The 14,971-nt window shown below is 43.8% G+C and overlaps 2 protein-coding genes across 2 annotated transcripts in view; one reads left to right on the top strand and one right to left on the bottom strand.

The window, feature by feature from the left end:
* The window catches only part of LOC308095729 (semaphorin-6C-like), a gene marked incomplete at its 3' end in the record, with an annotated part of 124,499 nt that overhangs the window by 36,474 nt on the left and 73,054 nt on the right, over positions 1-14,971 (bottom strand). Inside the window, exons 4-9 of the mRNA XM_080442768.1 lie at positions 6,675-6,909; positions 4,871-4,985; positions 4,699-4,756; positions 4,315-4,371; positions 3,724-3,825; positions 1,709-1,799 (exon numbers count right to left, since the gene is read on the bottom strand). Coding sequence (XP_080298894.1) covers positions 1,709-1,799; positions 3,724-3,825; positions 4,315-4,371; positions 4,699-4,756; positions 4,871-4,985; positions 6,675-6,831 — 580 coding nt within the window. The 5' untranslated portion in view covers positions 6,832-6,909. The remainder of the gene's footprint in view (positions 1-1,708; positions 1,800-3,723; positions 3,826-4,314; positions 4,372-4,698; positions 4,757-4,870; positions 4,986-6,674; positions 6,910-14,971) is intronic.
* Positions 7,246-8,187, top strand: LOC308095728 (HUWE1-associated protein modifying stress responses-like; the record flags this gene model as incomplete). Its single annotated transcript, XM_080442767.1, has 1 exon — positions 7,246-8,187. One exon carries the CDS (start codon positions 7,246-7,248, stop codon positions 8,185-8,187), a length of 942 nt encoding a protein of 313 aa, XP_080298893.1.

The following is a 14,971-nucleotide window of genomic DNA, read 5'->3' as shown; positions in this document are numbered from 1 at the left end:
CAAGCTTACACGTGTAAGCTTGTAGATCAGCTAATTCTTAAATGTATAACATTATTAAATATGTCAATAATTTCTTCGTATATTTAAATGTAGGGTAAGTGATTTACTTTGGTTAAAATCAGTGTTAAATAACTCTATATTCTGATAGTACTCATTGCTATAGAGTGTTTGTTCAGTAAAAGGAGTCTCCATGTCTCTACAGCTCTCTCTCTCTCTCTCTCTCTCTCTCTCTCTCTCTCTCTCTCTCTCTCTCTCTCTCTCTCTCACAGACAATGAATCGTCAACTTAAATTTGTAATGGAGACAGCCCTACTCTTGGATAAAATGCAGACAAAAGACTATTGACATTGCACTGTAGTTGGCCTTTAGGCAGTGCTTCCCAAACGCTTATATTTCAAGGCCTCCCCTTAACTCTGACAGTATACAAATGGACCCAAATGGAACCTAACGGGTCCATTTGGTTCCCTTTGTATACTGTCAGAGTTACTGACTTGTAAAAGTCCATTTAGAACAGTAGTGGAAAGTAACTAAGTACATTTACTCAAGTACTGTACTTAAGTACGATTTTGAGGTATTTTTACTTTACTGGAGTATTTGCAATTTTCTATACTATTACTTCTACTCCACTACATCTCAGAGGCAAATATTGTATTTTTACTCTACTACAATTATTTGAAAACTTTAGTTAATAGTTACTTTTGTAGATTTGTATTATTATTACAAAACATAACATTAACTTCAGCTTTGGCTATTTGGAAATAGCCGATCTACAAGCTCACAACACGTCACGATGCGACGTTGTGAGCTTGTAGATCTGCTATTTTCAAAATATTTTTTACATATTTTATACATTTGAAAACTTGTGAAATGGGACATTCTGCATAATGAGTACTTTTAGTAGATTTTGATGCCAATACTTTTGTACTTTTACTCAAGTCAATTTTGAATTCCGGACTTTTACTTGTAATGGAGTATTTCTACATTGTGGTGTTGATACTTTTACTTAACACCTTGGGTGCCAAAACCGTAAATCTACGGTTTTGCAAAAAGTGACGATGAGTGTCAAAACCGTAAATCTACGTGAAATCCATCTTTTTGGTTTTTTTTCCCACAAGGGGGGTGCTAGCGCAGCTCTGGAATCACCCACGGTGACTCTGAGAAGGAAGGGACAGATGGATCACTGTGCCAAAAAATCTGCCTCCCGTCCGCTCCCATTCTATCTCCTTGCAAAAAAAACTCATATTTCCTTAACTTTTTACAGTGGGGAAAACGAGTCCCGTTCGATCCGAGATTACTCCACCATGGTGACTCGCGTGAGAGATGTTATTGTTCCAGGCGTTAGCCAGGACCATCCACCATCGTGCATGCATATATTGTTTACAATCGGGTGCTCGCCGTGGAGTCTGCAGCTGTAAACAGCGTAGCGCTACAAACGGTGAGATCTCTGGCACTCAACGTCACCTTTTTAATAAAACTCTGGCACCGAATGTGTTAAGTAAGAAATGTGAGTACTTTTTACACCACTGATTTAGAACCCCCCCAAGGAACCCATGAGAGTCCCTGTACCTCACTTTGAGAACCACTCCCCTCAGCTACAGTAGTTTCATATTTTCAAATATGTCCGCATTTGAGAAACAGTTTGGACACCCCCTGGTATAAATGAAACATTATTATATGTCTGCAGGGTCATGAATTAACGATGGACTCACCGGCAAACAGTCCGACATTGGACTGTCCAGACTCAAACGGACAGCGAGCCTGTCCCAAAACGTCTTCGCCAACCTGCTCCAAAGTGTTCATCTGGAACCCACAGAGATGGTCTGTTAGTATAGATTCATCCTAATTCATGTCATTACACAAATTATCATATGTTCACATCATAAGCCCCATTACACATCATGTCTGGCACTATATATATATATATATATATACTTTTTTTTTTTCATGGCCTTTTATGCCTTTATTGATAGGACAGTAGGCTGACAGGAAATGGGGTGAGAGATGGGGAGTGACCAAGCCCCCATAGTTTGCATTGAAGCGCATTGGACATGCTGGCAATTCATAGGTACGGCAGCTTAAAACGACCTGGGGCCACTGTCACGAACGAGCGAAACCGGTTTCGACCAATGGGCTCGACTCACAAACTTGCGCATGGAGGTGACGCAAAACGTGTCACAGAAGCCCCCAAATAGGCCCCGCCCGTCACATTTCCCAACCCGGAAGAAGGGGTGAGCAACGCTGGGTGAGCAACCTAATGCAAGTGGATGGGAGGGGATTTCCGATGCCGTCTCTATTATTTTTTAACTCTATGGGAGTGACATGGAGCAAAGGCAGTCGGGTTCACGATCGTAGTAGCTAAATCTGGCTTAAAAATATATACATTTTCGATTGAATATTTTAAGTTACAATGAGATTGAGCTAACAGTTAAGGTTTGTTTCTCTATGAGTTTGAAAAGTTGATGTCATAGCACACAGCCAGGCTGGACTGACTGAGAAAAGAAGGCATTAGTCACTGTCAGGAAGTTGCTCTTCCTGACTACTTTCTTGTAGAAGTTGTTCTTGTAGTGGATTATCATTAAGAACTGCTTTAATTGGGACGTGTCAAGGATTTTCAAGTTGCCATATTTGTAACCGTTTTAGAGAAGCAATAAGCCACGCAAGGTCTCAGTTCACCATGAATTTTATAATTCATCACTACGCCCCTCATCCATTAGAAAATACATGGTACACTGTGACCTTGAGTTGCTTATTGCTTTAATCGCTCATAAATGTTATTTCTACAGCAAGCAACGCATTGTCACTCCCAAGCAGTGGTGGAAAAAGTACTCAAATTCTTTACTTAAGTAAAAGTATCAATACTGTAATCATGTTAGAAGTACTCTGTTACAAGTAAAAGTCCGGAATTCAAAATGTACTTGAGTGAAAGTACAAAAGTATTGGCATAAAAATGTAAAAAAGTTCCAAAAGTAAAAGTACTAAAATGTTTGAAAATAGCAGATCTACAAGCATCGCGACGCGTTGTGAGCTTGTAGATCAGCTATTTTCAAATAGCCTATGTATAAAATAGGGCTAAAGTGGTTAATGTATGTTTGTTATGATGTAATAATTTTTATCTGAAAATTATATTGTAGTGGAGTAAAAGTACAATATTTGCCTCTGAGATGTAGTGGAGTAGAAGCAAAAGTATTGGAAATTGGAAATACTCAAGTAAAGTACAAATACCTCAACAATTGTACTTAAGTACAGTACTTAAGTAAATGCACTCAGTTACTTTCCACGACTGCTCCCAAGTTGTCATATGTTGATGCTTGATCAACGTACGTTTTCCTGTTTTTTTTTTTCTCTCTTTTTTTTGACCGCCCATTCCCACCGCATGCGTGTAAAAAGTCACTCTCAGACAGGGTGCGCTTGTTTGGATTCTCAGAGAAAGACGTTGTTTAAAAAGGGTTATCAACTGTCAAGACACATGTCAATCATCCTGACAGACCCACAGCTTGAATCACAACACAAATATATCCTGGTGTGTGCGTGCGTGCGTGCGCACGCGCGTGTGTGTGTGTGTGTGTGTGTGTGTGTGTGTGTGTGTGTCTGTGTGTTTGCTTTTTGTACGCACTCGGTCCTAAAGTGTCTCACGAATGCATGCACGTACACATGCACGCACACACACACACACACACACGCACGCACGCACACACACGCACACGCACACGCACATAGCTCCTACCTTGTAGTTTCTGCATGTAGGGTTGAAGGCGTTGGTTCCGCAAGCGAACAGAGTCTCATCGTTGCGCGGGACCAGAACCTTCACATAGTTATAACACTCATCCTGTAAGACACACGCACACACACACACACACGCGCGCGCGCAGCGCGCGCACACACACACACACACACACACACACACACACACACACACACACACACACACACACACACACACACACACACACACACACACACACACACACACACACACACACACACACACACACACACACACACACACACACACACACACACACACACACTTAGTCTTAATCTGAAACATTTAAAAAAGTAACGGATCAATAAGTGTGATCAGGTTCATTAATGATCAATACATATGATCAGGTTCATTAGTGATCAATACATATGATCAGGTTCATTAATGATCAATAGATCAATACATATGATCAGGTTCATTAATGATCAATAGATCAATACATATGATCAGGTTCATTAATGGATCAATACATATGATCAGGTTCATTAATGGATCTATCAGTATGATCAGGTTCATTAATGGATCTATCAGTATGATCAGGTTCATACTCACACTGTTCTTTCCTCTGACTCTACATTTACTGACATCTGTAGACTTCCATGTTAACTTCTGAAACAGACAGACAGACAGACAGACAGACAGACAGACATAATATCAGGTCTTGTTTACATGTTTCTGTATGTATCAGAAATATCTATAAACGCGTTACGCACGGAGTGTGGTGTGTGTGTGTGTGTGTGTGTGTGTGTGTGTGTGTGTGTGTGTGTGTGTGTGTGTGTGTGTGTGTGTGTGTGCGTGCGTGCGTGCGTGCGTGCGTGCGTGCGTGCGTGCGTGCGTGCGTGCGTGCGTGCGTGCGTGCGTGCGTGCGTGCGTGCGTGCGTGCGTGCGTGCGTGCGTGCGTGCGTGCGTGCGTGCGTGCGTGCATGTGTTTCCTACCAGATGAGGGACAAAGTGTTCGGATGCAGTGGTCAGGTTGACAGCAAACACGTGATCCCTGAGGAACACAAACACCTCTCATTAAGTTAATTTAATAACACTTCAAATGTGGTTGTGCATGTGCACACGTGTGCGTGCATGTGTGTGTGTGCAAGTGTGAGTGTGTGCTAACCGAGCAGCGATGTAGAGCACATGGTTGATGCGTAGCATCCTCTGGAAGTCCAGCCCCAGTCGGACCGTGTCGTTGTCCTGAACCAAACCATGGAACCCTGGGTAATGACCAGACTCTGTACAGACAGACAAACAGACAGACAGACAGACAGACAGACAGACAGACAGACAGACAGACAGACAGACAGACAGACAGACAGACAGACAGACACACAGAGTTAACGACTGTAAAGTTTGAGTTGCTCCGGGTCATTTTCACCCATTTTCAACCTTATATTCATATAATTGGCTCTGTGCACAGCAGCCATATTGGAAAGAAACTAGGCCTCTTCTTACTTCCTTCACAGGTGTTACCAATGATACCAATGAAGGCTCTGTTCCATTCTGGTCAAACAGAGTCAGGGTGCTGACATTGTGCATGTTGGCTCACTGGAAACACTGCTACACCAGTGGTTCTTAAAGTGTGGACCAGGGACCCTCATGGTTCCTTGAGGGGGTTCCAAATGTGTAACTCTGAGAGTGTACAAATGGACCCGTAAGTCCATTTGGTTCCATTTGTACACTCTCAAGAGTTATGGGGGTCCTTGAAATTATAAGGTTTGAGAACCGCTGTGCTACACTAAATGGAACAGAGCCTTCATTAGCATCATTGGTAACACCTGTGAAGGAAGTAAGGAAGAGGCCCAATTTCATTCCAGTATGGCTGCTGTGCATAGAGCCTACTAATGTTCATTATGAGATGCCGCCATTTCTGTCTACTCACTCTGTGTCTCATTGGTGGACTTAGGGCAGTTCAGAAACCTGCCTACCAGTGACATCATCGATAGGCAGGTTTGGTCATTTCAAACGAGATTTCAAACAATTTCTTGCAAGAACAATGGCCTCTACAGTATTTTAAGCATGCTAATTTTCCAGAAAGCGAAAGGCTGCAGTTTCTATAAGCTTGGATACCCCACCGATGATGTCACTGGTAGGCAGGTTTCTGAACTGTCCACAGCCCACCGATGAGACACAGAGTGAGTAGACAGAAATGGTGCCATCTTATAATGAGCATTAGTGAGGACCGATTATATGAAGATAAGGTTGAAAATCGGTAAAGTGCTCCTTTAAAAGAAACGTTTGACGATTTTGAACCTAAATGCAGTTGTTTTGATGTCATACATATAGTTTAAAGGAGAATTACGGCCAACGTTATTCTTACCTTTATTATGACGTTATGAAATCCTAGGACGAGTGCTACAGTACAGAAATTCCATAACTCCACAACGGATCCGCTCGAGCGCTCGAGCGTAAGCCGAGCTTTCACGACACTTCCGGCGCCTGAGCGGAAGTGTCGTGAAAGCTCGGCTTACGGTCAAGCGCGTTCAAGAACAACAGGTTGCTTAATGTTCTCTCACTGTAAACATGAGATCTCTCGTGAAAAAACTTTAAAAAAAGCTATTAAAATACGCGATTTAAAGCACAGGCACAGGTTTTTTAACTCTGGCAGATCCGTTGTGGGGTTAAGGAATTTCTGTACTGTACCACTCGTCCTAGGATATCATAACGTCATAATAAAGGTAAGAATAACGTTGGCCGTAATTCTCCTTTAAGGGAAAATATATATATATATGCATTTATATTCTATGCATTTCTCCCGCGGACATGTTCGCCCATCAAATGTGTCTGTTTTACTGATATAGGTTCAAAATCAGCAACGCTTCCCTTTGAGGTTACAGGATCGGGGTAAAGGAGGCGTGGTACCCTCCTTTCCCCCGATGCCTTATCACATCATCATCTCGTTATCCAATCAGGCGGCTACTCACGCTCTCGACCGACGACGCTGATTGGCTGAAGGTCCTTGGGAAAAGGCGTGGCCAAAGAGGAAAAGGCGGAGACAGACAGGAGCAGACAGGAAGCGAGCATCAGCAGCAGCAGTGCTAGCGGCGGTCGCCACGGCGACCTCCAATCAGGAGGGGCCATCGTTGAAGTCGGGGGGGAGGGGAGGGGGCGGAGTGATGACGTCAGCAGGGTGTCATGGGTCTCGGCGTCGACTTAAAGCTGAAAGAGAGACGGACGGACAGACAGACAGAGGGAAAGAGTTGATTGTCCCTCGTCAGACTTTGTCAGAGGGGAAGACCCTTATTAGAGCCCTTACCGGACTCCTTATCAGAACGAAAGACCCTATAAGTATTTAACACAGTCAAAAACACTAATATTCAAATTTCTACTGCTCTTACGGAATCGGGTTGTGGAGCTAACAGTTCCAGCAGAGAATCCCAGACTGCCCTTTCCTGGAGCAACATACAAAAATAGCTTAATCTCCTCCTCGATCAACTTCCCAATCTTTTCAGCGCATTCACATTTTAGATTTCCCGCAATTATTCGTCGTATTAAATGGAGGACAGGGAGGAGGAGGAGGAGTACGACAACTCCGACATTCAGGAGCACGGACCCGAGCTTTGGTTCACCAACTGGGAGCGCCAGTGTCTGAGCGACTCGGAGCGAAGGGAGCGGAGCGAGGCGGAGGAGGCCAACGACGACCAACGGGACAGACTATGGCATCTGTTCCAGACGTCCGCTGCCGCCGTAGCTCAGCTCTATAAAGACCCGGGGTGCCACCACCACCACCACCACCACCAACAACAACAGCAGGGTGTGTCGCTGTGGGTGCCTTTCCAGAACGCCGCCTCGGCCGTCACCAACCTCTACAAGGAGAGCGCCGAGGCCCGTCAGAGAAGCTTCGACCTGGGCGTCCACACGGGCCACCGGCGTCGCGACAAGGACGTCCTGTCCTGGGCCAAGAAGCGCCGGAGGACCATCCGCAGGGAGGATCTGATCGGCTTCCTCTGTGGCAAAGCCCCGCCGCCCAGGAGCGGCAGGGCCAATAACAACAACCACCACCCACGGCTGGCGGACCCTTCCTCCGTTGGGACCGCCGCCTCGTCCGTGGAGACGTCAGACCTCCAGCCGTTCAGGGAGGCCATCGCACTGCAGGCTCTGAGCGGGGCCATGGCCGGCATCAACGTGTGCTCCGGAGCCCCGGGGTCTCCCACCCACGGAAGCAGGGGCAGCAGCGGTGGTGGCAGAAGCGTGGTAGTGGCCAGTGGCGGAGGTGCCTCTGGAACGTTGTGCCATGGCGCCAGACGCAGCAACAACAGCCTCCGCGAGGTGGACCTGAGCGCCTTCATCTCCAAGGAAATGGCCCTGCATGTGGACTCGTCCACGGGCCCCGCCTCCTCCTCCGCCGGGTGGGGAGGGGCCAGGAAACGAAGCCACACCCAGTGCGGCAGCGACGTCTTCGCGCACGCGCCGACTCACAAGCGCGGCAGGATATGACACTGACCGGTTTCTGTTAGATATTTATGAGAGATATTTAATACTCTGCGTACATTTGAACTTACAAGCAACAAGATGGTGAAGGGTTTAGAGGCTGAGGCTGACAAAGAATGTTCCTTTCCTGGGCTGTATAAACGTCATTTCACATAAGGACATGCAATGCTTTGTCTTGTTAGCTGCCTTCTAAGGGGAGAAAGTCACAAGTCATGACTGGAGGTGACGTTACCATTCCAACTGTAAACATACCGGATAAAGAGGAAATGCTGTTGTATTATTCTGTCTTTGATACCATGTCAAGATAACGGTCTAAAAGTAGTTTCAACAGCTTCCCCTTTTTGCCGAGCTGGGTCCTTCCAGCCTACTCACCACTGTTGTTACATCATAAACAATGGGTCTCTATTTGAACCAGGCTGGGATGTTCAGGATCAATCACTCTGAGGTTTTGACCTCAGAGGAGCGCTCCTATTATTATTAAAAGATTGACTCATCACATCGGGCGCTCATCTTCCGTGGATTCTATCTTGAGTTATACAGTATCTTTTTCCACAACACTACCTGGATAAACCGGGGTATAGTTGAGAATTCTGGTTTTGGGAAGGCAGGGGTGGGTAAAGGCGTTTTAAGGGGCTGTGTCCGTAGAAAGTGTTTTTTTTTTTTTTAGCTGTCAGCGCCTTTCTGCCATGCATTTCTATGATAAAGACACGCTGGATCGCTCCTTTCCCTGTGCCGACCGTCACATTTAAGCGCTCTCGGGGTAAAGCCTTTTTGGCAGAGCGCTTCGGGCACCTCACGCTGAAAATAGTTAAACTTCTGGGAGAGAGGGGCGGCCGCTCATCAATGTCACTTTCCTACGCAAAGTGTTGGAGAAACATTCCCACAATCATTGAGCAAAGATGTCTCACTCAGTGCCTGTGTAGCGCTCTGGTCACTCCAAAAAAAGTCCCTAGGACAGAAAGAAAGACTGACAGACGTTTTGACGGCCGGCAATGACACGAGGACAGGACACTTTTTTTTTTTTTGCGGAAGCCGAATCCTGTTAGCTTGAAGCACGTGACTGAGGGCGGATATTGAACCCTATTGAAAGGGAGCCACCGGAAAGGAGACGGCAGGGTGGATGTCACCGAAAACCGACGATGTCATAAGTCAGATTTGTACTTTGACGTACGACGATGTCGTGCTACCACTCCTCCCCTTAAAAAGGAAACGAGGGCCACCATCCAATCAAGCTGTAATCCAGCTCAGCCAATCACCATTCTTTCTTTCATTTTGTCCATTTTAAACCACCGGTCTTCAGATGTTACAGTGCCTGCTTGTTCACCACATGCACCTTTTTTTCCTCGATTCGCCATATTGTTTTTATGGCGTTCCGCCGGAAAGGGTATTTTTGTCCATTGGGACATTTTCCCCAAATATGGATGTATTTATGGTATCAAAGGAATGTATAGACCAATCACAATTACATCATCCAAAATGACGTTACTCTCCCCACACAGATCCAGACAAGCACCGGGAAGCCACGCCCATATTAGAACCATCCAAAAAATAGGCGATCAATGCTCAGAATGTGTCATGAGCTTGTACTGTAGTTTGGCTAGGTTTGAATAGGTCAAAGTTACTATATTATATGATGGGTATCATAGTTTAATAATAAACTTAATTAATATAATATCTATCCAAGTTTTATTTTCGGTCATGTATTATTTCTCATAGGAAAAATTATGTTTTTTCAAATTGAATCAGATTGAACATTTTGCACTTTTCTTTTTGGGCGGTGTAGCCGCCCCTATAAGTGGGGTTGGGACACCTCTATTAGTATTAGTTTCCTGCACTGTGATTGGCCCACTTTCCTGTACTGTGATTGGCTGACTCTATTGGCTGACTCTATTCAGCACTGTGATTGGCTAGCGAGACACATGATGACATTAATAACCTATAAATAGGATTATGCACTTCCAAAAATCATTTTTTTTTGGAAGTGATCACTATGATGACCACTGTGATGACCACACCGCCCACTTCACACTGGGTGTGATTTTTTATTTTTCTCTTTACAAAACATTGGTAATCTGGAACTTTCCAAAATCGACCCAAACATCTACATGAAGTTGTGTTGTAGTTTGTATGTGACGTGTAAATATTCTGATTAGAGTCCATGTATTTTGTTCATGAAAATTCATGCAAAACCTGTCTCTCATTTAAATTATTCTAATCTGAATACTTTTACTCCTCTTAGATGAAATAAATACATAATAATACTAATCCTAAAGGTCTGCTTTGGCTTATTGACGCCACCTAGAGTCCTGAGGAGGGAGTGCAGAAGCGAGCCGCCGCGATCATCCGTTCCATAGTTGTGGGCAGTTGAATGTCGGCTGTTTTCGCCAAAAAGCAACAGAAACAGCAAAGGCCATTTTCCCAAATTGAATAACAAGGAAGAAAATGGGCTGTTTTTTTGCGAGACCCGCTGCACCTCTGCTTCTCTGGGAGCCAAACGATGACCCATAGGCGAGCAAACAGCGCCATCTAGTAGAAAACAACTTAAAATACAAAATCTTGTCATTGGCAGGCTGCGCTTTAGCAAAATATGACGAGAAATCTCGCCATTGGCAGTCAAAGAGTTAAAAAATAAAATAATATATATATATATATATATATATATATATATATACACACAAAGAGAGAGAGAGAGAGAGAGAGACTGTATAGTGCACAAATTCCATTTGTACCATCACAGAGTTAAAGTAACACTGAGGATTTTACAGTGTATAAGACTGGGGTCCCGGAGGTATAGGGCGGTAAAGAAATATTGTGTCCATCCATATTTATCTAGTCTCAAGACAGAATCAATGAGCGTTGATGGATGCTCCAAAAAAAACTGTCTCTCCTCCCCATGCCCTGATTCCTGCAGACGTGACGTCATCGGAGTCTATTCCGAGACGCTCCTCCAGCCAGGAGTTTGACCTTCGCCTGACCCTGGCTCTCCCTCTCCTCCTTGAGATCCCAGACGCTCGTTTGGAGGCTGACCTATCACAGCGTTTAGTTTTCAGTTTAGTTTTAGTTTAGTAGGCCAACGTTGTCTCTTGTTGCATCACTTAGACATCTCTCTTCAAAGTCATAAGAAACATCCCTGAAAAACATCCAATCTGTGTCATTTTAAGATTTCTTTGGCTATTCAAAAATAGCAGATATATAAGCTCGTAGCTTGTAGATCTGCTATTTTTGAAAAATCGTGAAAATGTGTGCAAATCTTTGAATATATATATACATTTTAACTAAAATCTTCGCTTCTGGTGGTCCCTGGAACAAAATATCTTGAGATGGGGGGGGGGGTCCGCTAGCTTTTTTTTTCTCACTTGGTTTCTCAGTCTGGAAAGGCTCCTATTTGACTCGTTTTGCAGAACTACACTGGAACTACATATGTTACGTATAGGCAACGTCGTTGCTGATTGGATGTTGTTCAAACGAATCACAACGATCACACTGGTGTTTTTGTCCCGCCCCGCACCACAGACCAATCAGAGGCCACGGCTCGTTTTCAGCCGTATGGCATGTCCCGCCTCCCTTGGAGATAGGAGAAAAAGGGGCTAGGGGTCCGCGGACAAATGCATATCATTTTAGGGGTCCTTGACATGAAAAATGTTTGAGAACCACTGATATATAGCAAAATAAGTTTAAAAGACATTTGTAGAATCCCCAGAAGCAAAGATTTGAGTTAAAAATGTTCACTTTGAAAAGTATATGTATTCAAAGATTTGCACACATTTTCACGATTTCTTAAAACAAATTACAGATCTACAAGCTCGTAGTGCGGCACTCGTGCCGCGCTACGAGCTTGTATATCAGTTTTATTTGTATTTTTGAAGAAGTTAATTGAAGTTATAATGGGTTTATATATAGGATGGATGGGAGTGTGTCTGATAAAACAAATATCAAATATCTAAATACTGAATCAAGCAACTATCGGGTGCTCACACTTTGAAAAACCTTGAATAATTTAGCTATGAGCTTGTAGATCTGCTATTTTTGAATAGCCAAAGACATCTAAAATGACAAAGATGCTTTCCAGGATTGAATGGGTTAAGAACTGAGGCCGATTCTGCCAGATGGGGGTCCAACTACATATCATTTTGGGGGTCCTTGGCAGTGTTGTGCCTGAACGCGTTCAATGAACGATCGTTCATGGACTCGTTCATGTTTTGGCCGAACGTGAACTGAACGTACCGTATTTCCGCTAAATGAACGTTATTGTGAACGCGTTCTGGCGTTTGTGAACGGCACTCTCTCACAATATTTCCGCACTACGAGCAGATCTGCAATTTTTGAAAAATCACACAAATGTGTGCAAATCTTTGAATATATATATTTTTAAAGTGAACATTTGTAAAATATGTTGTTCCAGGGACCCTCCAGTCCAGAGGCAAAGATTTGAGTGTTCGCTTTAATATATATTCAAAGAGACCCCCAGCCTGTCTTACGAATGACTTTGACGCTTAATACGTACAAGGTCATTCATTTTTTAATATTCCAGTAAGGCTTTTAAATTATTTGTCACATCTGCCCTGTTTATTTACAAAGCCCAAAAAGGCAAAACAGAAATGCAATTGTTATATTTATTTATACTGTATGTTCCATTGTGCAATGCCAAAAACATTAAATCGTTAATCACAATTATTTGTATGACAATTAATCGAAGGCACTGGCTCCAATCGAATTATTAAAAAAAAATTGCCTGTCAGAGCCTAGATGTTTGTTTTTTAAGTTCATAAAAGGAGACTATTTATGTCCAAGACAAATCGTTCCTGTGAAGAAGCTGTGTGTGTGTGTGTGTGTGTGTGTGTGTGTGTGTGTGTGTGTGTGTGTGTGTGTGTGTGTGTGTGTGCGTGCGTGCGTGCGTGCGTGCGTGTCCGTGTGTGTGCGTGTGCGTGTGTGCGTGTGTGTGTGTGTGTGTGTGCGTGTGCATGTGTGCGTGCGTGTGATGCGATGCGTCTATGTGTGTCAATCAGTCCTTGACCTGCCTCGTCCTCCAAACAGAACCAGCACACAAAAGACAGTCCAAAGACGGACACATCACAAAGTGCTCAAAGTTATATTCTTTGTTAAAAGGTTCTTAGGCATGGGTGCCAACATTGGCACAGTAGGGTGATCACTGGCACACTGGCATGAGTGTGAGAGAGAGGATCTGTTATGTTAAAATAAAATATATAAAAAAAACATGTAGTCAAATAAATTAAAGGAGTAGTTCACCCAAAAAATTACTTATTTTCTATCAATTACACCCAATGAAGCCTTGAAGTCATGGAGATCTTTGGGTATTCGTGTCAATAATTTGATGACCGGCGGACTCAATTGAGCCCATTACTGACCGATGACCCCGTCATCCAATTATTGGTTTAGGAATGCGACAAAAACAAAAAAAAATCGCCATGAATTCAAGGCTTCATGGGGTGTGTAATTGATAGAAAATAAGTCGTATTTTTTGGGGTGAACCAGAGTCCTGCACGGGTCCAATTTTGAGAACCTGCGCCCGCCCCGCCCGTCAATACTCAGATCCGTAGACCGACCCGTCACCCGTGATTATTTCAAAATACGAACCAGACCCGCCCCGCCCGTCAAATAAACGACCCGTTGTCCGCCCGTTTACCCGTGATGCAGAGTAAAATGTAAATCCTATTGAAAAGTGTGTTGAAAAAGATAGCAGCCTTCAACAACAGCGCTACCTTCAGTGGTCAGGTTCGTACAGAAATCAAGTGAAGACGGAGGAGCAAGCTTAAGCCACGCGCGCGAAAGCGCATCTACGCAGCACACATGTGTCGTTGTTTACGTCGACAGATAGTTTTAATTTGAAGGTTTAACAGGATGTTCAATGTGTTTTTGTGAGTTAAGATAACTGACCAGCATGCTCCATGCAGTTGTGCTGTGTTAAGTTACACAAGTGACGTTGTTTGGGCGGAAACAGTGCTTTCTGATTTTCACAATAAAATGATACCCGCCCGCGATTAGTTCAGTACCGCCCGTCCCCGTACCCGTGATCTTATCAAAGTAAAATTTTCACCCGTTTTCACCCGTCAAACGCGGGTAGGGTATCCGCGGGTACCCGGCCTGTTGCAGGACTCTGGGGTGAACTACTCCTTTAATGAACAGAAAATGCATTTTCAGGTCGGGATACTAATTTGATCCAATGAGGAGCCAGAGAACTCATACGGGATACAGGATAAACAAGTGAAAGAGGGAATGAGGACACAGAGAAACGAGCAGAGACAATTGGAACTAGCACACAATATAATTGAAGCTGATAAATGGGCACTCTCTCCCGATTGGATGAAATTGGCAACTCACCTGAAAATGTATTTTCTGGAGCACTTCCCCCGTTTTCAACTCTATCTTCACATAATTGGTCCTCAGTAATACTTATAATAAGACGCCAAAATGCCCAAAGCCCTCCTCTGAGACACAGAGTGAGTGGACAGAAATGGTGCCATCTGAGTGATGGCACCATTAGTGAGGACCAATTATATGAAGATAAGGTTGAAAACGTGTGAAGTGCTCCAGACATTACAGGTCTGCAACTCTGAAAGTTATACTTCTATAGCAATGATTAGGGGGCCGACAATCTTTTTGACATGAAGTGCCATGTTTTTTTATTTTCCTGACAGCCAGTGTGCCATATCAACATTATGTTTACCTCATTAAGACCTGAGGAAATTCTTAAAAATGTTTTCTAAATCCTAACAGTTTTTTGAAAAAAATCTAAAAAAAAATGTTTTCAAGATTTTCCAAAAATAGCAGA

The sequence above is a fragment of the Gymnoscopelus braueri genome (genome assembly GCF_963280865.1).
Source record: "Gymnoscopelus braueri genome assembly, chromosome: 11".
NCBI lineage: Eukaryota > Metazoa > Chordata > Actinopteri > Myctophiformes > Myctophidae > Gymnoscopelus > Gymnoscopelus braueri.
This window is presented reverse-complemented; position numbering and strand designations above follow the sequence as displayed.